Source organism: Pipistrellus kuhlii, unplaced genomic scaffold (assembly GCF_014108245.1).
Source record: "Pipistrellus kuhlii isolate mPipKuh1 unplaced genomic scaffold, mPipKuh1.p scaffold_m20_p_3, whole genome shotgun sequence".
Taxonomy (NCBI): domain Eukaryota; kingdom Metazoa; phylum Chordata; class Mammalia; order Chiroptera; family Vespertilionidae; genus Pipistrellus; species Pipistrellus kuhlii.
Window position 1 is genome coordinate 92,554,228 of NW_023425529.1, and position 27,887 is coordinate 92,582,114.

General features: G+C 46.6%; 1 protein-coding gene across 2 annotated transcripts; it reads left to right on the forward strand.

The window, feature by feature from the left end:
- IL17D (interleukin 17D) lies at positions 1-27,887 on the forward strand. 2 transcript variants are annotated; one of them, XM_036458362.2, is made up of 3 exons: positions 1-381; positions 775-1,061; positions 26,599-27,887. In XM_036458362.2, the coding sequence occupies exons 1-3, from the start codon at positions 370-372 to the stop codon at positions 26,945-26,947; spliced, it is 648 nt and encodes a 215-aa protein (XP_036314255.1). In that variant the 5' UTR covers positions 1-369; the 3' UTR covers positions 26,948-27,887. The 2 variants fall into 2 exon arrangements, with proteins under 2 accessions (XP_036314255.1, XP_045444481.1); XM_045588525.1 differs by having other exon boundaries at positions 348-1,061.

A 27,887-nucleotide genomic window follows, 5' to 3' on the forward strand; every position in this document is an offset into this window, starting at 1 on the left:
TTGACAGAGACACGGAAGGATCATTTTCTCGGAGTTTAGGAGAAAGGAGAAACTGCCCCCTCTCGTCCTTGGAAGTCATTTAAAGTCTGTAATGTCTCTGAGCAGCGGCGCCTAAGACGAGGGAGTCATCCGCGGGGGAATCCTCCAGGACCTGGGCCCGCTTCCCCGGTGGCCGGCGCGGTCCTGAGCTCGGTCACCGGCGACGCCTTTCCCGCGAGCACGTCCGTCCCCTGCGGGCGCGGCTGGCCCCGCGGAGCCGCACACCGGCGGGGGCGGCGCCACCTCCGCCGCGGCCCCTCCTCAGCCCGGCCCAGTCCGGCCCGCGGTCCCGGCAGCGGCGGCGTGCGGATCCCACAGCATCCCGGGGACATGGGGGCCCTGGTGAGTACGCGCCGCCGGGGAGGCTCCCCGCGCCGGTTCGCCCCGGACCCCGCTCGCCGGACGTCGAGGAGGGGCCGCGGGATCCGCCCGGGCAGGGCAGGGCCGGGCAGGGATGCGGCCGCGGCGGAGGCGACGGCGCGGGCCGCTCACAGGCACTCGCAGCCCGCGGCGCAGCAGCCCGGCCGGCACACGCACACGCGCACGCCGCACGCGCCCCCGCGGCGGGCTCCGGGGGCGGCACGGGGGGCGCGGGGGGCACGGGGGGCGCGGGGCGGCGGCGGCGGCGGCGGCGCGGGGCGCGCGGGGCGCGGGGCGGGGCCGCGGGGCGCGCGGGGGCCGGTGTGCTCGGCGCCCATCCTCGGGCGCGGAGCGGCTGAGCGGCCTGTCCCGCAGGTCCGGACGCTGGCGGCCGGCGCGCTGCTGGCGATGCTGCTGTGGCCGGGCCGGGCGGGCGCCCCGAGGAGCGGCCGGCGGCCGGCGCGGGGCTGCGCGGACCGGCCCGAGGAGCTCCTGGAGCAGCTGTACGGGCGCCTGGCGGCCGGCGTGCTCGGCGCCTTCCAGCACACGCTGCAGCCCGGCCCGCGCGAGCAGGCGCGCAACGCCAGCTGCCCGGGGGGCCGGCCCGACCGCCGCTTCCGGCCGCCCACCCCGCTCCGCAGCGTGTCGCCCTGGGCCTACAGGTGAGCGGGAGCCGGGGCGGGCGGAGACTGGGGGACGGGCAGCGGGGGTGAGAGGTGGGGGGGGGGGGGGGGGTGGAAGGGCGAGGCAGGGAGATGTGGGTACGGGGATGGGCGGGTGAAACGGGCGCATGCTGCGGTGGGGAAAGCGAAGTGGGTAGGTGTCCCAGGACAGGTGGTGCGACTGGGTCGGGAGCAATTCAGTCCCACAAAGGCCCGCCACCTCCCTTGAAGAGACCCTGCTGCTCTGTACAGCTAGGCGCCACGTGATGTCTGGGTGGGAAGTATATAGGACATTGGTTCCGTACATTATAACGGAGCGATGATGCCACCGACCTATTGCCTAATGAGTCATAGCTCTCATAATAGTCTTGAGGCTTCTCAGCACAGAAGCTGCTCCCTTTGCATTTTCTATGGCCAATGCGGACCTCTCCAGGCCACAGGTGCTTCCCAAAGTGGCTGAGGGCCTGAGGGCCAGCAGGGAGGAGAGTATAACACAGGATAGTAGCGGTAGTTTGTAAAGACCCGTTGGGCACAGCTCCCAGTACAATTGGATCTCAGTCCTATACGAAAATAAATTCTAGCCGAAACCGGTTTGGCTCAGTGGTAGAGCGTCGGTCTGCGGACTGAAAAGTCCTGGGTTTGATTCCGGTCAAGGGCATGTACCTTAGTTGCGGACACATCCCCGGTAAGGGGTGTGCAAGAGGCAACTGGTCGATGTTTCTCTCTCATGGACGTTTTTATCGATAGCTCTCTATCCTTCTCTCTTCCTCTCTGTAAAAAATCAATAAAATATATTAAAAAAAAAAAGAAAATAAATTCTAATGCAAAAAGTAAAACCACAAAAACAGATAAAAGCACGTTCAGTTATATTTATAATCTTGGAGGAGAGAAGGCCTACTTTGTAGACTCCAAATCATAAGAAACAAGATTCATCAATTCACTTATATAAATATACCCCATTTATTCTTGGCAAAATTTAATTTTAAAAAGAAAAATACAAGGGCAAAGAGGGAGAAATAACTGCGGCCCATGTCACTAAGGGGTCCTTCCCTAAAGAGCTGCTCCAAACCAGTTAAAGGAAGGCCTGGGGACACGCTGAGCAGGGCCGTGGACAGCCCCCAGAAAGGAGGTCAAATGTCTCGGCACTGGCAACATGAAGAGATGCTGGACTTCAGGCACAATGAGTGAAATGCATGTTAAAACTGTACTGAAAACTTTTTTTTTTCCAACCATCAGGCTCTGTTGTCAAGGCTTCAGGGAAAGGTGTCTTGTGCAGTAGAGGGTGTGCACTGATACAAAGTTGATGGAGGGCAGTTGAGTATTAATAAAATCACATGCTCTTCAACCCAACAGTTCCACTTGGAATTCTACACTTGTCCGTGTTACAGGTGGTGTTTACTGTGGTAATAGCAAGGGATTGGAGTGTCCACCAGTAGGTAACTAGTTTGATTAATGCTCTAAAGGTGCTATAGAGGGAAGGGGGCTGGTCTAAAAGTGCCTCAGTGGAGAATCTATCATCAGCATCAGAGAGGCAGGCAAGGCGCACAGTATAAGCAGTCCTCTGCCTGTGGCAGTAAAGAGAGAAGCAGTTACATAACAGACATATGTTAAGTGCTATTTTAAACACCCCTTCCCCCCCCCCCCCCCCCCCACACACACACACTGGGGCATCTTTGGAATCTGGCTATCATGATGCCTCTCAAGAGGGGATAAGGCCACCGTGGGAAGGAGACTTACAAGACTTTCACTTTTGTTTTGACTATTTCCTGCCTTGTGCATCCATTCCTTATTTTAAAATCATCTTAATTTTTAAATAGAGGCTAGAAAGGGAAGCTCAGTAACCATGAGGACACAGCAGATACTAAAGAAACGAAGCTCCTCAGGTAGCAATGGCCCTTGGTTTCCTGAGAGCACAGGAGTGAAGGACAACTCGGTAGCTTTCCCAGAGCTCCTTGCGACCCAGCGCTGGGCTGACCACCGATGAAGAACTCGGCTTGGAGAGCATGAAGAATTGGGCCATGCCCCGGCTGGTTTGGCGCAGTGGACAGAGCATCAGGTTGCAGACTGAAGGGTCTCAGGTCTGATTCTGGCCAAGGGCACAGGCCTGGGTTGCCGGCTTTATCCCCAGCAGGGGGCGTGCAGGAGGCAGCCAATCAGTGATTCTCTCTCATCATTGATGTTTCTATCTTTCTTTTCCTCTCCCTTACTCTCTGAAATCAATAAAAAAAATCAATAAAAAGTAATAATTGGGCCAGGATCAGACAGTAAATGGACTTTGTGATTCCATCAGAGGATATCCCATGCTGCTGACCAATGTATTATTAGAAAATCAACATTCAACCTCCAAAATATAAAAATATTTTCTCATTTACTTTGTGGCATCATGTTTGTTTCTCTTGAGCTCTAAAAACAAAAATGCCAAAAACAGAATCAATACGTTCTTTTTAAGCTAAATTGACATAGTCAGAAATATATTGTAAGAACAGTGAGGTTTATGAAGATTGAAAGATACACTCACTTGTGTGGAAACCCTAAATATAAACACTTCCTAGTACTCTGAATAGTTTTTATTGTTTATATTTTTAAGTTCTGGGTAGTAACCTAAAGATAGCTTTACTCTAGGAAATGAATAGTGCACAGCCATTTATTTTCAGACTTTGTTGCTTTCTCACAGCCCTTTTCCTGCAGGGAACGTAAGAGGCTACACCCAAATTTATTTTTTAGTCAACAGTTCCATGGAGAGCAGTAACAGCAAAGAAATAAAAGGAAAGAAACAGGACCAGGAGTGAAGGAGGAGGACAGGGAATGGGAAGTCTTAAAAACGGGACCATCAGGGCAGCCCAGGCGCTGGGGGGGCCATGCGTAAACATCAGTGAAGCTGATGTCTTTCTGTGGAAAGTCTGTGATGACCCACATCCTGAGTGGTTCAGGGTTGGGCTCTGGTGAAGGGCCAACCCCAAATGACAGAGATGAGACGAGAAATAATAATTTGGAAATTGGGGGGCCAGGTGGGAGCCCAGTGCAAGAGGAAGGATTCCACTTGTGCTGTCTCTGCCATCCATTTATTCAGTTTAAGATCCATTGTCTGGACTAAACAGATGGTGCAGCTCTGACCTTGCCAGGGCTCACAGTTCAGCATTCCAGGCTCCTGTCCACACCGCTCTGCCAGTGAAGACAATGGGCAGCATCCAACATGTCCCCCTTCTCTTTTCCTTCATAAATCTTGAAAATTGAATGCCGCCTAAAGGGTTTGAGTCCTTTTTAAGACTCTTCATTCCTCATCTGCAGACTAGAAATAAACATATGAGAACAAAAATGAGACAAGCAGTAGTGGTTATGCTGAGATGCAAATGCAAGAATACCCTTGCTCTAGGCTGCGGACTTTATCACCCATCCACAGGACTGTAGACTTGAATGCCAACAATTCAATTTCAAACTGGCTCTCAGTTCTTTTTTGTATAGACAAGGTCTTAGTTACATTTTCCTTAACTTGTACAAACTGAGAAGTTTGAACAGTTTGTAGCATGGATGAAGCAGCAATGCCCACATAAATAAGTAACATTATAAGGGCAAAAATTCCTGCAATTAACATTCCAAGAAATCATTTTTGTCTTTTTAAGATTTTTACCAGGTCATGTAACAGTTGGTAGGTTTGATGAGATTCCCAAGGCTCAGTTAGGTTAGTAGGAACCCAAGCAGAAGCCAGTTGTTTTAAAATCACGAGGGAATCCTTTTGGAATGTAGAATTAATACAGTGGGATAGTGTGCAGCCTGTGCATGACGCCTCATACAGATGGCTTGTAGCATTAAGGCACATCTGGATGGAACCTGAGAGGAGTACAGAAGGATCAAACACACAGGAGGTGGCAAATACCGTCTCATTGGGAGTTCCTCATAAGTACAAATGGAATTATCTGAGCTATAATTAAAACTATGCCATTTAGCAGGTGCAAGTGCAGCAGCTAATTTCCATTGCGTGTTTTGTAGGGGCCAATTGTCATGTTGTGATTGGATCCAACAAATCCTCCTCCATGCCATGAAATGGAGGGCTTTGCATCAACATGTGGATAGGATGCGGTCCCCTTCCATTTTAGGGTCTGATTGTTACTCTACGCAGCCCAGAGGGGCTCCAATCCACAAAGGAAAACTGTTCCTAAGTTTGTTGGTGGTAGGGTAACCACTATAACAGTCTTGCCAATTAATTTCTTCCTCGGTGGGGCGTCATTGACAAGACTTTTTATATAATGGCGTAGTGGGGTGTCTTAGTAAAGTTACATTTTCTGTATCTCTCCCCAGAGCAAGTATGTTGGCATGTTCTTTCATCTGTTTACATCTTCCTCTACCTCTTTTTTCAGTGTCTGTAGTTTTCCGCATATAGGTCTTTTTATCTCCTTGATTAAGTTTATTCCCAGCTGTCTTAATTTTTTTGGTGCGATGGTAAATGGGATTGCTTTTTTAGTCTCTCTTTCTGTAAGTTCACTGTTGCTATATAGAAATGCCATAGATTTCTTGGCGTTAATTTTGTATCCTGCTACATTGCCAAATTCATTTTAATAAGTCTGTTAGTTTTTTGATGGAATCTTTCGGTTTTTTTATGTACAATATCATGTCATCTGCAAATAAGGATAACTTTACTTCTTCTTTTCCAATTTGGATGCCTTTTATTTCTTCTTCTTGTCTGATCACAATGGCTAAAACTTCCAGTACTATGTCAAACAGGCGTGGCGAGAGTGGACATCCCTGTCTTATCCCTGTTATTAAGGGAAATGGTTTTGGATTTTGCCCATTGAGTATGATGTTTGCTGTGGGTTTATCATATATAGCTTTTATTGTGTTGAGGTGTGATCATTCTATTCCAACCTTATTGAGAGTTTTTATCAAGAAAGGGTGTTGGCTTTTGTCAAATGCTTTTTCTGCCTCAATTGATATGACTATGTAATTTTTATCTTTCAATTTGTTTATGTGATGTATCACATTTATTGATTTGCAGATATTATACCATCCTTCAATTCCTGGGATAAATCCTACTTGGTCATGGTGTATGATCTTTCTGATGTTCTGCTGGATCCGATTTGCTAGAATTTTGTTGAGGATTTTGGCACCCATGTTCATGAGGGATATTGGCCTGTAATTCACTTTCGTTGTGTTGTCTTTGTCTGGTTTTGGTAGTAGGGTGATGCTGAATTCATAGAATTTCCCTCCTCTTGAATTTTCTGGAATAGTCTGAGGAGTATAGGTCTTGGTTCTTCCTTGAATGTTTGGCAAAACTCCCCTGTGAAGCCGTCTAGCCCCAGACTTTTGGAAGATTTTTGATGACTGCTTCAAGTTCTTACATAGTTATTGGCCTATTAAACTGTTTAGATTCTTCCTGATTGAGTTTTGGAAGGTTGTATTTTTCTAGGAATATTTCTATTTCCTCAAGGTTATCCAATGTGTTGGAATAAAGTTGTTCATAGTATTTTGTAACAATCCTTTGTATTTTTGTGGGGTCTGTTGTTATTTCACTTCATTTCTGATTTTGTTTGAGTCCTCTCTCTGTTTCTTGGTTAGCCTGGCTAGAGGCTTATCAATCTTGTTTATTCTTTCAAAGAACCAGCTCTTGGTTTTGTTGATTTTTTTGTATTGTTTCTTTGGTCTCTATGTTGTTTATCTCTGCTCTGATCCTTATTATTTCCTTCCTTCTGCTTACACTGAGCTTTACTTCTTGCTCTTTAGGATTAGGTAATATATTATCATTATTTCTTGTTTTTTGCAGTAGCTTGTAGAGCTATGAACTTCCCTCTCAGGACTGCTTTTGCTGTGTTCCATAGATTTTGGATTGTTGTGTTTTCATTGTCATTTGTTGCCATGATGTTTTTTATTTCTTCCTTGATCTCTCTGGTAACCCAATTATTGTTTAACTGCTTGCTGTTTAGTCTCCATGAGTTAGATTTTTTTAGATTGTCTTTAGTGTAGTTGATTTCCAGTTTTATGCCACTGTGGTCTGAGAAGATACTTGGTATGATTTCTATCTTCTTGAATTTGAGGAGACTTTGCCTATGTCCCAGCATATGACCTATCTTTGAAAATGACCCATGTGCACTTGAGAAGAATTTATATTCTGTGGGTTTGGGGTGAAATGTTCTAAAGATGTCAATTAATTCCATCTGGTCTAATAAGTCATTTATGATTGGTGGGGGTTTTTTTTGCCGATTTTTTGTTTAGAGGATTTGTCCAGTGGTGATAGTGGGGTATTAAAGTCTCCTACTATGAGTGTATTGCTGTCAATCTTTCCCTTGATGTCCTCTAGGAGTTTTTTGTTTTGTTTTGTTTTGTTTTGTTTTGTTTTTTGATTAATGTATTTGGGTGTTCTTGTATTGGGTGTGTAAATGGTTACCAGATTTATTTCATCTTGGATTGCTTCCTTTAGTATTATGAAGTGGCCTTCCTTATCTCTTGTTATGTCTTTAACTTTGAGATCTAATTTCTCAGATATAAGTATTGATACCCATATATAAGCAGCAGCAGCAGCAGCAGCAGCAGCAGCAGCTGCTGCTGCTGCTGCTGCTGCTGCTTCTTCTTCTTCTTCTTCTTCTTCTTCTTCTTCTTCTTCTTTTTTCATTTCCATTCGCCTGGAAAACCTTTTTCCATCCTTTCACCCTCAGTCTCTGTGCATCTTTTTTTTTTTTTTTCCTGAGGTGAGTTTCTTGTAGACAACAGATATATGGGTCTTGTTTTCTTTTCCAATCTGTTACCCTGTGTCTTTTGATTGGGGCATTTAATCCATTTACATTTAAAATTATCATTGATAGGTACTTGTTTTTCACCATTCTTATTCTTTACCTCTGTGTTCCTTCTTTGCTTCCTATATTCTTTTTTTAAAATTTTATTATTATTATTTTTTTAAATAAGTGTTTATTGTTCATATTATTACAAATGTTCCTCCCCCCGTCCATTGCCCTCCACCAGGTTCCCATCCCACCCTCTGCCCTTTCCCCACCCTCCATTGTCCTTATCCATAGGTGCACAGTTTATGTTCAGTCTCTTCCCACATCCTCCTCTCCCCTTTTCCCCAAGAATCATCAGTTCACTCCCCTTCCATACTTCTGATTCTAATATATTCACCAGTTAATATTGTTCATCAGATTTTTTTTTAATTTCCTTGGTTTTTAGATTCACTTGTTGATAGTTACGTATTTGTTGTTCATAATTTTTATCTTTATTTACTTTCTCTTCTGAAAGAACCTCCTTCAGCAATTCATATAATTCTGGTTTGGCAGTGATGAACTCCTTTAGCTTTTTTTTTTATTAGTGAAGCTCTTTATCTGGCCTTCGATTCTGAGTGATAGCTTTGCTGGGTAGATTATCTTTGGCTGTAGGTTCTTACTATTCATCACCTTGAATATTTCTTGCCATTCCTGTCTGGCCTGCATGGTTTCTGTTGAGAAATCAGCTGACAATTGTAGGTGCTCCTTTATAGGTAACTACCTGCTTTGCTCTTGCTGCTTTTAATATTCTCTCTTTGTCTTTTGCTCTTGGGATTTTAATTATGATGTGTCTTGGTGTGGTCCTCTTTGGATTCCTTTTGTTTGGAGTTCTGTGTGCTTCCTGGACTTGTAAGTCTATTTCTTTCACCAGGTGGGGGAAGTTTTATGTCACTATTTCTTTCAGTATGTTTTCGATATCTTGCTGTCTTTCATCTTCTGGGACCCCCATAATTCTGATGTTGGTTCGGTTGAAGTTGTCCCAGAGGTTTCTTACATTATCTTCAACTTTCTGGATTCTCTTGTCTTCTTGTTTCTGCGGAGGAGTGTCTTCTAGCTATTTATGTTCCAAATCTTTGACTTGATTCTTGCGATCTTCCATTCTGTTTTTAGGACTCTGTATAATATTTTTTATTTCAGACAATGTATTCTTTCTTTCTTGTTGATCCCTTATCATTTCTCGTTGATTCCTTATTAATTCTAGTTGATCCCTTTTCACATCCTCATAGGACTTATCGACCTTTTCTAGGAAATTCTTGAAAAACCTTATAAGCGTAGATTTGAACTCTATATCCAGTCGCTTTTTGTCCTCCATTTCTTTCGTTTGTGATCTATTTCACTGTCGCATTTTCGCAGCTTCCCTGATGGCTCAGGGTGGAGCCTACAGCCTTGGCTTCCATCAGCCCCGCCCTATGCGGGTCCTTCAGTACTCGTTGCAAGCACCTCTGAGAGAAAGGTGCCCTCGATTTCGCCTGCTACCAAACAGTCTAGGCTCTCCCCCAATGAGCCCGGAACTGGGATTCAGTTCAGTTGGAAGTGGGATTGGAGGTGGCGTTCAGAGCAGTCTGGAACCCCACTCTCCTTCCCACCAGGGCAATTCCACGGCACAGCCAACTGTCCTTCTCTGCGCGCAATGTGCGCGTCTCTGGGACCACCTTTCGCTGCTCCCCCGGGGTTCCGCCTTACAGCCCAGCTCCCTCTGTTTGAGCCTGGGTCCCCGGGGTCTGGCCTAGAACTGGGGTTCAGAGTAGTCGGAACTGGGGCCCAGCACAGTCAGAGCTTTTATCTCCTTCCTGCTAGGGAACGCGAGCCAGGCACTCGGCCTCCCTCCTCACCGCACGCCGCGTGTCTCCGTACCTTAGGCTTTTACAGATCCTCTGCGCTTCCTTCTGGTTTTCTCCTTGCTTCTTGTTGTAGAATTTCCAGTCAGTCGACTTTCCTGTAGTTCTGGGTAATGTCCATTTTATATTTTAGTTGTATTTTATTGAAATTGTTGTGTGCGGCTGCAGCTAGGTGTTTACCTGGGCAGCCATCTTGGATCGGTCTCCCTATATTCTTTTTTAAAGCAGACCCTTTAACATATTTGTATTGCTAGTTTGGTGGTGATAAATTCCCTTAGTCCTTTTTTGTCTGTGAAGCTCCTGATTTCACCTTCAATTTTGATTGATAGCTTTGCTGGGTACAGTATTCTTGGATTCAGACACTTCCTTTGCATGACTTTGTATATTTCATCCCATTCCCTTCTGGCCTGATGAGTTTCTGTTGAGAAATCATTTGTTAGTCTGATGGGGGTTCCTTTATATGTAACTTTCTGTCTCTCTCTGGCCGCTTTTAAGATTCTTACTTTGTTGTTGGTGTTTGCCATTTTAAATATAATGTGCCTTGGAGTTAGACTTTGAGGTTCATTTTGCTTGGGACTCTGAGCTTCTTGGATTTGTGTGGGTTTTGTCTTCCCTATATCAGAATGTTTTCTGTCATTATTCCTTTAAACAGGTTTTCTATTCCTTGCTCAGTTTCCTCTCCTTCTGGAATCCTTATTATGCAGATGTTGTTTTGTTTCATGTTGTCCAAAAGTTCCCTTAGGCTCTCCTCCTGCTTTTTAATTTTTTTTTCCTAGAAGCTGCCCTGATTGGGTATTTTTTCCCCACCTTGTCTTTTAGCTCACGGATGCAGTCCTCTGCTTCTTCTAGTCTACTCTTGATGCTTTCTATTGAGTTCTTTACAGCAGTGATGTCATTTTTCATTTCTTCTTGGTTCTTCATTTCCTCTTGGTTCTTACTCATATTGTCAAATTTGTCTTTAATTCTTTTCATCCACCTTATGACCATTTCTCTGAATTAATTTTCTGACAGGTTGTTAGCCTGTATTTCGTTTACTTCCTTTTCTGGTGATTCTCCCCCCCCCCCCCTTTTTTTTTTCATATGCAAGCTGTTTCTTTGTCTCCCCAAGGCCTCTCTTCTCTGGATGTCTGGTTATGTAGTTCCCTCTTTTCCAATGATTTAAAGGCACAAAATACAACACAACCAGGTATAAAACAGAAGGCACTGAACAAAAATATATATTCATGTTACTGATAATCCCTAATAAAGTTTGACCACCAGAGAAAGGCAAATTAGGAAATAGGAGAGGAAGAAGAGGAAAGAGAGGGAAAAAGGAGTGTCAGAATGAAATTGGGAAAAGGGAAAAAAAGTAAGAGAGAAAAGAAAGAGACTAAGAAAGAAAAGGATAACAAACTATGTATATATATGGGGAGAAAACACCAGTAGAACAACCACTAATCCCAGCAAATGCGAGCAACAAGTACCTGAAGATTAACACAAACTACAAACAACAACTAAAATCAAGCAAGGCAGGGGAAAACAGAAGCAGAAAACAAGGCAAAAAAAAAAAAAAAAAAAAAAAAAGCAAAACCATCTCACAAAAAAGCATAAAGAATCGATATAGTCAACATTCAAGGAAACAACAGGATAAGAACAAAGAGAAAAACAATTTTTTGGATAGTTAAGACAGAAGAGAGAGGTGTGTATGGAGTTGGAAAATTGCAAAAGCCTCTGTGTTCAGCTTGGATGGGGCGGAGTTTCAGGGTGGAGTCTACAGCCTTGGCTTACCGTCAACCCCGCCCTCTGAGGTTCCTGAGTCTCAGTGTTCTTCACTGTCTTTGGTATTCGCTGCAAGCACCTCTGAGAGGAAGGTGCCCTCATGTTTTGCCCACTACCAGACAGTCTAGTCTCTCCCCCAATGAGCCCGGAACTGGGGTTCAGTGCAGTTGGAAGTGGGGTTCAATGCAGTCTGGAGCTTTTGTCTCCTTCCCACTTGGGCAATTCAGCGGCACAGTCAACAGTCCGTCTGCATGCAATGTGCGCACCTCCGGGGCTCTGCTTTTCGCCACTCCCCTGAGTTTCCACCTTACAGCCAAGACTCCCTCTGTATGAGCCTGGGTCCCCAGGGTCTCGCCCAGACTGAGGTTCAGCACAGTCTGGAGCTTTTATATCCTTCCCACTAGGGAACACCAGCCAGGCACTCAGCCGCCCCTCCTCTTCGACTTCGTCCTCTCCCCACGCATGCACAGTGTCTCTGTACCATAGGCTTTTACAGCTCCTCTGATTTTCCTTCTGGTTTTCTCTTTCCTTCTAGTTGTAGAATTTCCAGTCAGTCAACTTTCCTGTAGTCCTGGATAATATGCCTATTTTGTATTTTACCCTGTTTCCCTGAAAATAAGACAGTGTCTTATATTAATTTTTGCTCCCAAAGATGCACTAGGTCTTATTTTCAGGGGATGTCTTATTTTTTCCATGAAGAAGAATATGGTACACATTTATTGTTAAATGAAAATAAAGGACATTTATTACCTGTATACAGTACGGCAGTACGGTAGTTGTCTACACAAACTAGACAAACTGTGAATCCTATAGTATCAAGAATTTACTCATTTATTCAATGACAATCGTGTCATCATCTTCTGGAACATCATCATAACAATCCAATTTCTGAATTTCTTGGTGAATTTCTTGTGATTCCATTTCTTTCAGAATCAGTGGACCAAATCTCTCATGTTTAGCCTAGGGGGGCCTTATTTTTGGGGGGTTCCTTATATTTCACTCAGAAGGAAACTTGTAAGTAGGTCTTATTTTCAGAGGATGTCTTATTTTCAGGGGAACACGGTAGTTATATTTTTTGAAATTGTTGTGCAAGGCTGCAGTTAGGTGTTTACCTATGCCACCATCTTGGTTTCTCTCTGGGTTACTTTTTAGATTTCCCTCTGTTAACATCTCTGAGGACCCCATTTCACATTCATGAATCACGCCAGCCCCAACAGCCACCTACTTTTCTAGGAACAGACCTTCCCCAGTCCTCCATCTCCCACAGTGCGCATGTTTCTTTCTCCCAGAGACCTCACTGTATTCCAGGTGAAATCTCACCTTTCTGTGGTGGAGTGTAGACCTCCTCTGAAACTGCTTGATTTGGAACTGGTGTTCTGCGGCTCACGTCTGTTCCGTGGTCTCCACAGTTGCAACTTTTCAAGCTTTCAATATAATCCACTTTCCCCTTCAAGATGGTGCGGTCTCCACATCTGAGTTGGTTGCTCTGAGAGGGAACCCAGCAGCAGTGGGGGCTGCCCAGTCAAGGTAACCCGTCCAGCAGTCCCCCACCTTCTCCTTTAGCTGGCGTTTAGCTGGCCTTTCACTCACCAACAAATACTCCCTGTGTGACCCTCAGCTGTTCCTTCTTTCTGCTCCGGGACAAGGCTCAGAACACATCTGTCTATTCTCCCACCATTCCCCCCCCGAGTTTTGAGATTTTAAATCCAATTATAATTATAGAAGGTATTTTCTTCGGAAAATTTTTAACAATTTACTGACTTTCAGTGGCTTCAATGCTAAAGTTTTATTTTATTTTACTTTATTTTATTTTATAAAAATAGGAGTGCCCCCAAGATTTGGGAGACAACCTTGGAATGCAGTACATTATTATACAAAAATTACCCTTTAATACTGAAATCTTCGGGTTGTCTTCGCCATCTTTCTTTTGAGAAAAAGCAATCTTTGGTTTTTTTCTGTAGCATCGTAAAGAGATTAAATTTAGCTCAAAACTATCTAAAATCTGAAATCATACAGTGCACACATTTGTTTTAAGCTAGCTTTCTCTCTTCACGAGCACAGAAATCCCAGACACATTCCTATATTTTAAAACTTTTAAATTACAAACGGGGGAAAACATGGCAAAGATGCAACTTTTAAAAATAGCATTCCTAGGAGTGGGTGTCCATCTTTTAGGATTACCAAAAGGCTTGTCAGTGGGCTGGGACCTTTCTTCGTTACTTCCTTTGACCCAGGGAATTTTTTAGAACCTGTATTTTTGGCCATGTGTGTTGCTCATAGTCTTTTCTCCCCATTCCCACAGTCTGTTTGTTCTGGGGAAACTCAGCCATGGCCTGACCCTCTATCACTTCATTTAAATTAAATTAAAATTATGCTTAATAAACTAGCAATAAACAACAAAAACAGATAAAACAATAATTAATAGAAAAATACCTAATAATTTCCTTTTTACTATCGAGGACATAAAGGAGGTTTTAATCTTCATTAATTTAATTGAGAGGTGGAATGCTCACACCTTTCCCTAGAGCGCCACCTTGTGTCCTTTTTGGTTGCCTACATTATTTTTTTTTAAATTTCCTGTTCTTCCATAAAATCTAATTTGCTTATATGCCTGTTGCACATAATTTAGGTGATTTTGCACATCAATATATGTCCCTGTCTTGCCATTTCATAAGTTATTTGGGCATTCAGCCTGCAGTTTGCATGGGCTTGCTCCTGACATTTCTCCAAAAATTTTCCCTTCCTTAGTAAATAATCTCTATCCAGAATTGTGGGAGCCAGAGAATACCAATCATAAGGAGCTAAGAATGCTTCAGAAATATTATTCATAATTTTTCCTGTAAAAGTAGTTGCCGGACCATTCTGAAGTACACTTTCTCATAAGGCCTTTATTATTTTAAAGTCAAATAAAAAAATGTATTTTATTGATTTTTCACATATAGCAGTGTTTCCCAAACTTCTCTCATGAAGAGAATCACCTAGTGGAGTATATATTCCCAAAAATTCTAGTTTAGCACTTCTTAGTTGGGATTCAGGAATCTGTATTTTAACAACTCCACCAGGTGATTCTCATCATGAGAGAAGTTTGGGAAACACTGACATAGAGGAAGAGAGAGGGATAGAGAGTTAAAAACATTGATGAGAGAAAAACATCGATCAGCTGCCTCTTGCACACCCCCTACTGGGGATGTGCCTGCAACCAAGGTACATGCCCTTGACCGGAATCACACCTGAGTCCTTTCAGTCCACAGGCCAACGCTCTATCCACTGAGCCAGATCGGTTTTGGCTAAAGTCAAATTTTTCATGGCATTTTATTATCTGATTCAGGAGCTGTGGGTCAGCTACCCATTTAATAGGAAAAGCAAGTCTTTCTTCCTCTGACATGTCCTTTAATCCTTCTCTGGTGGCTCTTTGTATAATTCTGTTAATGTTGAATTAAACATTTCAGGATTAGGCTGAAACCGGTTTGGCTCAGCGGTAGAGCGTCGGTCTGCGGACTGAAAGGTCCCGGGTTCGATTCCGGTCAAGGGCATGTACGTTGGTTGCGGGCACATCCCCGGTAGGGGGTGTGCAAGCGGCAGCTGGTCGATGTTTCTCTCTCATTGACGTTTCTAGCTCTCTATCTCTCCCCCTACCTCTCTGTAAAAATTCAGTAAAATATATTTTTTAAAAAAAATCAGGCTGGGTGGCTTAACCAGCAGGAACTTATTTAAACATTTCAGGATTCAGACATGGAGGTGGAGGGGACCATGAAGGCCGTTCCTCTAATTTTTCCTCCTCTCTGGGAGCAGACGGTGCAGAGGAGGGTATTATCCTCCTTAGCCGCTCTAAAAGGCTCTAGCAAATTAAATACCGTGTGCCACAAGGAGAAACAGTTTGGAGGCAAGTTTTTCCCCTGCTGCTGAGCTTTTATGACCCACTCTTTGCCAACATTCAAAATCTAATGTACCTTCTCCAGGAAATCAAGGGTTATGTTTTTAACATCAAGCAAAAACTGTAAGAAAATACATTCTGAAACTTTAATTCCTTAAGCATGCAAACCAAAAGTCTACAATAAAGTTTCTTACTTTTTAACCAAATTCTGCCCTATTAGCCCTTGACTGGAATCACACCTGTGCAAGAGGCAGCTGGTCGATTCTACCCTCCTGGCTAAAAAAAGACATTCCTGGAGAAACCAAGATGGCGACATAGGTAAAACCTAAACTGCTGCCTCGAACAACAATTTAGAAACTACAACTAAAAGACAAAACGGACATCATCTAGAACCACAGGAATGCTGGCTGAGTGGAAATTCTACAACTAGAAGGAAAGCGAAAAGCACATGAGACTCAGGGGCTACAGAAGGCATGAATGGAGGGGGCTGGCAACTCAGTACCCAGCTGCCTTTCTCAACCAGGAGGAAGATAAAAGCTCCCAACTGCTCTGAACTCCAGTTCTGGGCAAGATTCTGGGGACCCAGACTCATTCGGGAAGAAACTGGACTGTCTGGCAGCAGGCGGAACTCGAGGGTGGCTTTCTCTCAGAGGTGCTTACAGCGGCAATTCCCACGAGACACTGAGACTCAGGGGCCTCTTAGGGCAGGGATGACGGGAATCCATTGCTGTCTGCTCCGCCCTGAGACTCCACCCCATCCAAGCTGAGCACAAAGCCCTTTGCAAGTCTTATCTCATAAGAGTGTCTCCAGCACAGAAATTCTCCCAGCATAGACACAGTTGATCCTCACAGCCAATTGGCCTGGAGGTCAATTCCTCCCAGTGATACCAACAAGAATCAAGGCTTAAATACGGCAAGACTGTGCACACAGCACACAAAGTGGTGCACCAAGAGTGTCCACCTCTAGTAACTGGGAAGGCTGAGCCACTGACCCCTGTAGGACACCTAGCACACAAAACCACTCTATCAACTCAGGGAAGCAGTGAAAATGTGGAGACAAAGAAACACGTCACAAATGAAAAATGGAGGAAAGCAAATGACTGGATATAGAATTCAAAACCACAGTTATAAGGTTTTTCAAAAATTTTCTAGAAAAGGCCGATAAATTTAGCAAGACCCTAGAGGATATGAAAAAAGACCAACTAGAAATTAAACATACACTGACTGAAATAAAAAAGAATATACAGAGCTCCAACAGCAGACTAGAGAATCGCAAGAATCAAGTCAAAGATTTGAAATACAAAGAAGTAGCCGAAACCGGTTTGGCTCAGTGGATAGAGTGTTGATCTGCAGACTGAAAGGTCCCAAGTTCGATTCCAGTCAAGGGCATGTACCTTGGTTGTGGGCACATCCCCGGCAGGGGGTGTGCGGGAGGCAGCTGATCGATGTTTCTCTCTCATCGACATTTCTAGCTCTCTATCTCTCTTCCTTCCTCTCTGTGGAAAATCAATAAAATATATATTAAAAAAAAAAAAAAAGATTGATTAAAAAAAAAAAAAAAAAAAAAGAAGTAAAAAACACCCAACTGGAAAAGAAAAAAGAATTCAAAAATATGAAGATAGTGTAAGGAGCTTCTGGAACAATTTCAAGTGTATCAACATTCGAATTATGCGGATGCCAGAACAAGAGCAAGATACTGAAAACCTATTTGAAGAAATAATGAAAGAAAACTTCTCCCACCTGGTGAAAGAAATAGACTTACAAGTCCAGGAAGCGCACAGAACTCCAAACAAAAGGAATCCAAAGAGGACCACACCAAGACACATCATAATTAAAATGCCAAGGGCAAAAGACAAAGAAAAAATATTAAAAGCATCAAGAGAAAAACAGGTACCAACAAGGGAGCACCCATACGACTGTCAGTTGATTTCTCAACAGAAACTATGCAGGCCAGACAGGAGTGGAAAGAAATATTCAAAGTGATGAATAGCAAGAACCTACAACCAAGATTACTCTACCCAGAAAGCTATAACTCAGAATTGAAGGTCAGATAAAGAGCTTCACAGATAAGAAAAAGCTAAAGGAGTTCATCATCATCAAACCTATATTATATGAAATGCTGAAAGGTATTCTTTAAGAAGAGAAAGAAGAAGATAAAGATAAAAATTATGAACAACAAATCCATATCTATCAACAAGTGAATCTAAAAATCAAGTGGATAAAAAATCTGATGAACAGAATAAACTGGTGAATATAATAGAATCAGGGGCATAGAAAGGGAGTGGACTGACACTCATTGTGGGAAGGGGGTTTGAGGGTGCGGGAAGAGACTGAGCAAAAATTGTACACCTATGGATGAGGACAGTGCGGGGGGCGGTGGTTAAGGCTAGAGGGTGGAGTGGGACCCGGGGGGTGGCGGAACGATTGTAATAATCTGAATAATAAAGATTTATTTAAAACAAACAAACAAAAATTGACGTTCTCACCCTCCATACCGATCACAACTTCTGCAGCTGACCATGGGCTTTACATGTGGTGAATTTCCCCACCTATACGGTACTTTCTTCCCCGCCTGCCCAGTGAAGTCTTCCCCACCTTGCTGGTGAAACTTCGTTCTTCGCTGCAGGTGAAATCTTCTTCAGAGGTCCGTTGTTGAGGCGCCAGGTGTGATGACCCACATCCTGAGTGGTTCGGGGTTCAGGCTCTGGTGAAGGGCCAACCCCAAATGACAGAGATGAGACGAGAAATAATAATTTGGAAATTGGAGGGCCAGGTGGGAGCTCAATGCAAGAGGAAGGATTCCACTTGTGCTGTCTTTGCCATCCATTTATTCAGTTTGGGATCCACCTACAGCCCTTAGGCAGGCAATTCCAGCAACAGACAGACTGTCTTATCAGTGAGGATTTACATGGCTGTCTGGTTGGGAAGTTGCTTCAGCTACCATTGTCTGGACTAAACAGTTGGTGCAGCTCTGACCTTGGCCAGGGCTCACAGTTCAGCATTCCAGGCTCCTGTCCACACCGCTCTGCCAGTGAAGACAATGGGCAGCAACTGAATGTGGCACTACTCTCTGTCCCAGAACTTTGGGCAGGTGACTTTGTGGAGCTTATGTAGGTTGGACGAGGTCATTGCCTGGGCCAGGCCAGTGATGTCTACTCACTGGGATCGACCTTCACAATCTGGAGTCCGCTAAGTTCATCATCAGATTTTTAGCAATACTGTATCGAAAAAAGGTTTACATCAGAACAGGTTGAAATAAAAGAATATTTTTGCCTCACCCTCCTCTAACCCAAACATTCGTTTCTCCAGGGCATCCGTCACTTCCCACCCATCTAATAGTGACTAAGTGGTGCCCAGAACGTAGATCCTGACGCCTTTCTCCTGGAGCACCAGTTTTTCTTCATCCTGTTTTATAATTGTGAAAGGACTATAATATTAACTAGAGAAAGTTGGAGAAGTTGGAAGCATAATGTTAGAAAGAGTCCCCACTGCGGTGCTTACATGTCTTAATATTCCCATTTATCTCTCTTCCAGGTGCACCCTCCCCTGTGTGCACTTCCTCGTTTGTCTCTGGCCCTAAGAACAAAGGTTTCCGGACGGGCCCTGTGTGGTCTGACCCCAGGAAGGTGGGAAGGTGTCTGCGCCTGCCCAGTGTAACCTGCAGGCAGACTCACCCCTGTGGTCTGTCTCCCAGAAGTGACACGTGGAGATTACCTTAATGAGGACAAAGGCAAAGCCATCTCCCCAAAGCTCTTCTGGAACTTGCTGGAGTCTAGACTTGTGTGTTATATTAACTCTGCTTCATTGCAGATCAAGGTGGGTTCTCTTTGCCCAGGGGTGGACACATCAAAGACAGCTCCGCACACATGCTGTGGGCCTGAGCTGTTCTTTGCACGAGTGGGTGGCATCTGCCATGGCAAAGGGACACAACCCAGGAGAAATTCTGGCTCTGCTCACATTGCTCTTCTCTCCTCCCTTCTGTAAAGCATTTTTTCTGAGTTACTTTCCAAACTCTTTAATAAGCCATAATGTCCTGGTCCCTGACCTTCCAGGCAGGCAGATTTTACATGGTATCTGCAGGTTTCCTACTTCTAGCTTTACCACTGGCCAGGCATCTAGCTAATTGCAGGGCAATTGTTCAGGGCAATATGGCTGGTGGAAGACTCTGGACATGCCCCTCCCCTGTTGGTACCTCAGTTTCTCCCAGAATAGGGAGAGGGCAGGCAGCGGGCCCTTCCCCCTGACACCCCAGAGCTGCTAAGAAGGCCCTGCCTCGTGGCTCATCCTAAGGCCGACCTTGATGCCTGGCTGTGCTTGGCCCTCAGAGAGGGCCAAGTAGAGCTTGCTGGGACCTGGCTGCAGGCATCTATGCCTGCCACTCTCCGGGCAGATTTGTTCCATGTCCTCATTCATGAGAAATGCATAACTGATGTTTTCTTGTGGGGCCAAGAGAGCATTGTCCAGATCTCCTGGCTGCATGTGCTGAAATCTGTGATTCGGGCTCAGTGAGTGGAGAGGGGGAGCTGCCAGCCCACTGGGCGCTACTACCCGGCCCGGAAAAGCGTTTGGTCTTCATGTCCCCAGTTACCTCCTGGCCAGCAAGCCTCCCGGCACCACCTGTGCTCTGGGCCCAGCTGCAAGCCACTGCCAAGAGGAAAGGGCGTCTGGAGGGTTCATACAGACTCCTGCCTGAGTGACTCTCTCTCAAACCTGGGGACCAAATAACCTACCAGGCTGCGTGCGGGGATGACCTGGGGCTTCAAACCCACCGACATCCCGGCCCACCCACAGCGTGACTGAATCTCTGAGTCGGGTGGACCCCTGGCTTGAACGCCCTCGGTGTGCCTCGGTGAAGGACAGCTGACCCTCGCACCGTGTCCTCTGCAGTGCCAAGTGCTTGTTGGGTTGGCGTGACTCCTCGGCATTGGGCCCAGCGCCGGTAGGATCATGAAACTCGGCAAATTTGGGGAAATGCAATCACCCCACCGTTTCCTGTGAGCGGAGTCGGTGTATGTATGGGCCAGTCCCGTGTAGAGAAACCGCCCAATTTCCTTCTGTGACTGTCGGTGGTCCTCAGTTTGGGAGCAGACAGGGTGGGGGAAATGTGAGAATGTTTGTCACTGCGCTGATGCAGGGATCTGAAAACCACATTTTGGAAATCTTGTGACTTTATTGCCCACATCCCAGGCAAAGACAGGCATTTTCAGAGGAATCTTAGCTGTTGGAAGGGAAGTCACTTCTCCCTGCACCTGCCAGGGCTCCAGATGCCTTTTATTACCATAATCCCATGATGTCTTGGTATCTGGTAAGTGAGCCCCTCATCCTTTTTCACAATGGTCTTGACTCTTCTTGCCCTTTTCTCTCTGTACAAATTTTAGGGTCAGCTTGCCAGGTTCTAAGAGACATCTATTGGATTTTGTTAGAATTGCTCTAACTTTCTAGATTAATTTGGGGATTCTCCAGTATCTTGGACACTCAGTGGATGGAAAGAGTCTTTTCTAAGCAGAAGATACAAAGTCAGACTATCAGTTCTGCCATCAAGAAGTGGGGGAATAGCTGGTCATCCCTTCACTTGGCAGGGCAGTGATTGCCCGATGCCACCGGTCGGAAACTAACTTGGAACGGAATTTCATGGAAGTCTGTTGGGTTGAATTCACTTAAGAATCAGGGCTGCTGAGGCGGCTTTGTTTCTACTTTACACGGTTCATTGCGTGTGGGCTCCAGTCGGAGCCGAAGAAGGCATATCTCTGCTTTGTTCCTGGGTCGGGTCTCGGACTTGGCCTCTGCTGCTCGGAAATTAAAATAATGTTATGTTTGTGGGAATGGGAGGGGGAGCCAGATCTGTGAATCTGTGGCAGTAAATCCCTAGCTCTTGATATTGGGCCTCAGCTGGGGCACACAGGAGCTGCCACAGGGTCTGCTGGGTGCCTCATTTTCCTACACAAACCACTCCCGACTCTTCCTCCCACGCTCAGGGTCCCTGAGGCAGTTGCTCTGTTTCTTCTCTGCCGTCACTCGCATTCCTGCCCAGCTGAGTTCCCGTCACCTCCGCTGTCCGGAAGGGCAGCTTTGCTCTCGCATGAAGCAGGCCAGCTGCCCTCCAGCTGCCACACGGGCCCGGAGCACTTCTGGGGTCCAGTCAGAAGGGGAAACTTGATGTGTTTCAAGTGTGTGTCTATGCCAGGCTTTCGTGGAACAGCACACAGGACATGTGAAGACAAAAGAATTATTGCGCCCTAGTTGGTTTGATTCAGCATTGGCCTGAGGGCTAAAGGGTCCCGGGTTAGATTCCAGTTAAGGGCGCATGCCTATGTTGCGGGCTTGATCCCCAGTAGGGGTCGTGCAGGAGGCAGCTAACGTTGATGTTTCTCTCTCCCTCCCTTTCCCTTCTCTAAAATCAAGAACGAATATATATATATATATACACACATACATACACACACATATATATATATAGTTATTGCTTACGAGGAGGCGACCGCCACACAGGTCTCCCTGCGGCCCTACGGCCATGTTTAGTCCCTGTTGGAGTATCTTCATGTTTCATATTCATGGCAGCTTTCTTTATGCAAAAAGCACTCTAGCTGATAGTTTTCCCAGAATACCAAGTCTGGAGGTTGGGCTGATGGGCGTTAGCGCTGTTTGTCACCTGGCTGCCCTGAGGCTTCTGCACCTTCTTTTCTGGTTTCTCCTCTCCCTAAGCCCGTCTCCAATCGACTGTGTCTGTGTTTTCTGTGGGAACAGGTGGCACGGGTACCACAGCAGGGGGTGTAGGGGTGATGTGTGCATTGTGTTCCTGCCCTGATAGACACTTCTAAGAGAACCTCCTGGTCATAAAACCACAATTTGAAAACCATTGCACCTTATGCCTTCTTATTATGTCCCCCATTTCAAACACAGGGGGAGGCAGGTGTCTGCTTGTCTCAGTGTCTTAGCCCAGAGATATCAATGTGATGGTGTAAATTTCACTCCCAGGGGAGCGATTGATGGAGGTGAGGTGCATATTTTTAGTCAGATGAGCCTTCTGACTGTGGCAGCACCCAAGCCACTGTGGTTCTATTGATAAAAGTAATGGGTGACACATGGCTTGGCACCTGCACATGTGATGTGCTGAAGAATCTCCCGTTTAGGAACAGATGAGGAAACTGACTCTGAAGAAGCTGTGTCTGACCTTCTTACCTTCCCTCCCAATTTGTCTTACAGTTGAGTCTATATCACTGTCAGAATGATCATGTCTGTATCCCTTCTGTGGCCTCCCATAGTCTTCAAGGTAATATCCAGACTTTTCTGTGGTCCTCAAGGCCCCATACACTCCTCACACTTCTCACTAAAATCCACCCAACCATGCACACACACACACACCCGTCACTCCAGTGACCACTGGCAGCCTGCAAACCCCCCCCCACACACACACACACACCCACATCGTCTTCTGCTCTCCGGCTCCTTAGCTGAGCCTTCCCTCACCCCTTCTTCGCCACGGTCAGCCCTCCTTGGCCTCCAGCTTCACTGCACACCTCCTTGGGCATGGCAGTGGCCATCCGCCGTGTCCATAGTGGTCTGTGGCACACGTGGTGAGGACGGTCCTGACTGCTGGCGGTGCATTCGTGGAGGGTCCATGCTCTCATGCCTACCTCAGGAGCCTGACACCTCTGCTGGGTAATGACCACCACTGCCCACTGTGTGACAGATTCAGGGGCACTTTGTCACTGGCCTCTAGCACTGTGTGTATCTGCATACACACTCAAGTATTTGGTATGTATGTCTAAAAGATAAGTACCCTTGGTTAAACAAAACCACACAATACCGTGATCACACTTAAAAGTTAATATTTCCTTAATATCTTCAAATGCCCAGTCAGGTTCAAATATCCCTGATTGTCTCATAAGTGTTTTTTTTTTAACACTTTAAAATATTTTTCTCTTTATTTTTTCTGCTTTATTATTTAACTCATTTTTAAATAATTTCAAACTAATGAAAAACTTGCCTTCCTTCCTTGCAGTTCTAACTCTAACCTGGGCCCTCAACTCTCAGCTTTGGCCTCTGCCCTAACAGTCCCTTTCCTTTATTCCTCTGAACACATGCACCCGAGAACCACATTTGCCATGCAGGGTCAGCTGTCTAGGTGTTTCTTTGCACGTTTATCCCCCAAATGAGTTCTTGGAAGATGTTTCATTGACACTCCAATGCCCCAAAAGTCATTGGCATACGATGCTTATGAAATAAATGTTGAGAATGACTAGAGATTTTAAAATTCCCTTTCCTTCACATGTTCATTAGGGTCTTATATTAACCTCCAGGTATGAAGGATGGGAAATCATCATCAGCTCACCATCTGTTTCTCTGAGCGGTCCCAGGTGTTATGAGAATATGGGGAAAGAGCAGATTAAATTCAACTAAGAAAATTAGAAAACTTAAGATATTGGCTTGAATTGGACCTTTAATATAGTGGGTCTTCCCTGAGTTGATACTGGTTTTGGGAAAGAGCACCCTGAGCAGGGCTGAGTTGCAGCCCATGCAGGGCACACCCCACTGTGGGGTGACTGAGGCTGCACAGAGGGAAGATGGGGAAGAGGTGAGGAAGGTAACAGGACCGACCACGTCGTGCACGTCTCTGAAAGCCAAGCAGACACCTTTGGACTCCTGACGTGAACCCCCAGCAGGAGGGAGTCTGAGGAAGCCTACGCCTCAGCACCCCAGCTGGATAGGAATGAGGCGTTGCAAAGGAGGTGGGAAGGTGGGAGAGGTAGGGATGGACGGCTTTGTCAGTCCTCCTAAGGATAGAGTTCACGGAACTACAAAGTACAAGGGAACAGCAGTACAAGGGAGCAGCAATGATGAGAAGCTTGAAGTCTAACTTGAGTGGGTGTTGGAATGTGAGCAGTGGAATCTGTAAATGTAAGGGTCTTGGTGTCAGAGACACTTCCATTTTGTAGGCAGCCCCAACTGCACTCTCATGTTTGCACATAACACATGTAATAGTGTTCACAATTGTGACTCTCTCCCCAAAGTGCAGCAATGAAAAGGAAATCAGGGGACCTTGCCTGTGTGTACATCACCAGCAGGGTTGCCTATGCCTGAGGCTTCCATGCTCCCCCATTGCTCCCCTCATCCTTCTGGTCACCCCAGTGGGAGTCTTGGAATCCCTGATGACTCAAACAGAAAATGCACCTCTCAGCTTCAAACGTTCCAGTGGCAGGTCCTCCAGTTGAACTGTGATCCTCCCTCAAGCCCTCTCCTTCCACAAGTGTCACCTCTAAGACATGGACACCCCACAGCACCTCCCTTTAGGCAAAGCTATCTTAGCGCTCTCCCACGTGTAAATGGCACATAGTCGGCGTTGAGTAAATTTGTTATTTCATGAAGATACCATTTCTAGACTCTTCTCTGCCCAGCCATCCTAGTCATCAGTGTCTGAAGATGTTTGGCCCAAGGAGGACTCATGTACCCTCTTTACCCGTCCAGGGCCCTCCACCCTCTTTGGGCCTCAGTGACCTGGTCTCCTCGATGGAGAATGTTCTTTAATCCTGTCACACCCTCCCTGGGCCCAACACCGGCCCAGCGGCATCATCCACTTCACTCCTGCAACAGCCTCAGCTGCGCCTAACCCTCTCTACCCCTCCCCTTCCTGCTGCTCCTGCTCACTTGCCTAGACAGTCCCAACATCTTACCTGGAAACCTCTCAACCTGACTGATGCATTTAGTCATTAACAGTGAGGACTAGTCCACAGAACCAGTCACTTGAAGGACCTGTGCAAGCACAGGGGTCAGAGGAGCCCTGGCCAGGCCCTGGGACGCCTAAGGTACTGCAGCCTCGCTGCTGCCAGGGGCAAACAGTAAAAGGAATGGAGGAGAAACGATACACATTTCAAGTTCAGGATTCAGAAACTTTTTTAAAAAATACATTTTATTGATTTTTTACAGAGAGGAAGAGAGAGGGACAGAGAATCAGAAACATCGATGAGAGAGAATCATCCATCAGCTGCCTCCTGCATACCCCCTACTGGGGTTGTGCCCACAACCAAGGTACATGCCCTTGACCGGAATCGAACCGGGACCCTTCAGTCCACAGGCTGACGCTCTATCCACTGAGCCAAACCAGTTTCGGCGAGGATTCAGAAATTTTAAAGCACCTATCAGTTTTTCCATTTATTTCAGGCTCCCATTGGTCAGCACTTTGGGGGTCTTCCTGCACTGGCACATGATAGGTCTGCAAATGGGGGTGTTGCTTGAGTGGTTGGAGAAGTCGTAGCTCTGATTCTGAGATTTTAGGGTCCCCAGCACTCAGCTCCAGAAGAAAGAAAAACATTCATAAGACAATCACACAAGTTTTAAGTGGGCAGACTAATGAAAATGAGAATTTGGAGTCATGGCAATCCTGTGAGAAAGAGGGATAATCCCACCCTCTGAAAAGAGAAATTAAGGAGGAGTCCTAGGCCCAGTTCATGGCTTCCTTGCTTTGGGGAGGAGGAGGTGGGGGTAGAGGAGCCTGGGGTTCCTCTTGTTGCCCCAGGGAGTACCAGACGCGCTGCAGGGCGGCAGCAGGCTGTATGCAGATGTTTGACATCTGGCCCGTGGCATCTGACTTGAAAGTAGGAGGCCTGGATCAGGATGAAGATGACAAAGTTTAAACCTTCCTGCACTTTTCAAATGTCCCAGACTGGCCAGGCCTGCCATTCCCTGATGTCACTTCAGCATCTTCACAGAGGAGGGCACGTGGACCCTGACAGATGGACACAGGGCTCACGTGTGGCCTTCTGGACAGGGTTCTCAACGCTGCCTTTGCTCCTGGCGGTTTCAGCGGCCAGGTGACCAGTGTCTGCATGGTCTCGTGTCCAGGTCAACCAGCCCCATGCAGAGTGGCCTGACCAGGGGACCTGTGTGGGCAGAGCCAGGAGGGATGGAGCAGAGACAGTTCTGCTCCAGGGCAGCCCCTTAGAGTTGGAGTTGGGCCTGGCACAGGGGCGTGTCTGATCACACTCCCTGGTGTGTGGGTCACCTGTTGGTGCATGTGCACAGTGTAGAGGTTATTTTTCTAAGGGCACTAGTTAAGAGCCTGATTTAAGTCTTTGGGATCTGTAGATCCGAGGCTCACATGGACACTACCTGGGATCAAGCGTGCGGCTAACCTTCTGCTTCGTGTGAGCGGTGACCTCGGCGCTTCCTATTGGTGCTCCCCTCCTTCGCCAGTTTGCACTCTGACCCTATGCACAGTGACTGGAGCTGTTCACGGAACCCAGGGCACTGACCCGGTGTGCAAAAGCTGGCAGTGACCCCAAAGGCACTGCCTAAGCTGGCACTGACCCCTCCTCTCCCCGCAGGCTGTCCTACGACCCCACCCGCTACCCTCGGCTCCTGCCGGAGGCCTACTGCCTGTGCCGCGGCTGCCTGACGGGGCCGCGCGGGGAGGAGGACCTCAGCCTGCGCAGCGCGCCCGTGCTGCTGCCCACGGTGGTGCTGCGCCGCACGGCGGGCTGCGCGGGCGGCCGCTCCGTCTACGCGGAGGAGTACGTGGCGGTGCCCGTGGGCTGCACCTGCGTCCCCGCGCCCGACCGCGACGCGCCAGCGCCAGAAGCGGACCGCGGCGGGAGAGCGCGGCACCAGGAGCCCGGCCGCGAGGAGTGGGACCGGGGCCTCCGCAGGCCTTTCCGCGCAGGAGCCGGACAGTGACCTGGGCCGGCCTTCCCGGGCCGCAGGGGGCCCTCTCCGCCGGCTTCTGTAGGCGGAGTCGGTGCCCCATGGGCCTGGAAGGAGTTGGCCTCAGCAGGGAGCGGCCGCCCCTGAGGCTCCGGACCCGCCCACCGCCCACCGCTGCCAGGACAAGCAGGCCACACGTAGGTGATAGATGAGTTTCATACTTTTTATAAGCATATAAAGCTACTTATTTTCAATAGGGGCAGAAACTATTTTTATATTAGTGACTTAATATTAAAACTTTTACTTGCATGTTTTATTAACCTTGTTTTCACTTCTGCTAGCTTGTAGCACAGTTGGAATCCTCAGATAAACTATAACGGGTGCTATGTCCCTAGTCTCTGCAGCCAGCCTGCCCCCATTGCTGGCACCACCAGATGGACAGGGTTGAACCCGACATGCCCAACGGGCAGGCCTCAGTCTCCAGGAGCTGCTCCTGGGATAAAAGGGAAGTATCATCGGCTCAGGCACTCTAGAGCCATCCCAGAAATCCTAAACTTGGGCGTCCTTACTAGCATACCAATGGCTGCAGGCTCACTGAATTAAAATTTCTTTTTCACTTTTCAAAGTCAGTGGGCCAATTTGTAGGTGACAGGTGGAACATGACTTCTTTGCCAACTCCCAGGAACCTAACTTGGCTGTTTGAAGGGCCAAGTCACATGTGAGGGGGAAATGAGCTTACAATTTCCAGAAAGCAGTACTGAGCCTCTTTTTCTGTATGTTGCAGTGTGAGCTGAGCCCTTACTTCTTTAGCCTGGAAGTCTGTCCCTGAACATGACGACTTGCCAGGAGGTACTTTTTAAACCTTTAGAACGGTTGCTGGTGTAGGTATATTGCTTGTGTGTATTTTTTCTCATCAGCTCAACTTTGTTTCAGAGGAAACAATACGTTTATTAAAGTCTTTATCTTAATTTTA

Excerpts from the sequence above, each read along its gene's own strand:
- IL17D (XM_045588525.1), top strand. The coding sequence starts at position 370 with ATGGGGGCCCTGGTGAGTACGCGCCGCCGGGGAGGCTCCCCGCGCCGG. Across the intron at positions 1,062-26,598 it reads GTGTCGCCCTGGGCCTACAG|GCTGTCCTACGACCCCACCC; the intron begins GTGAGCGGGAGC and ends CTCTCCCCGCAG.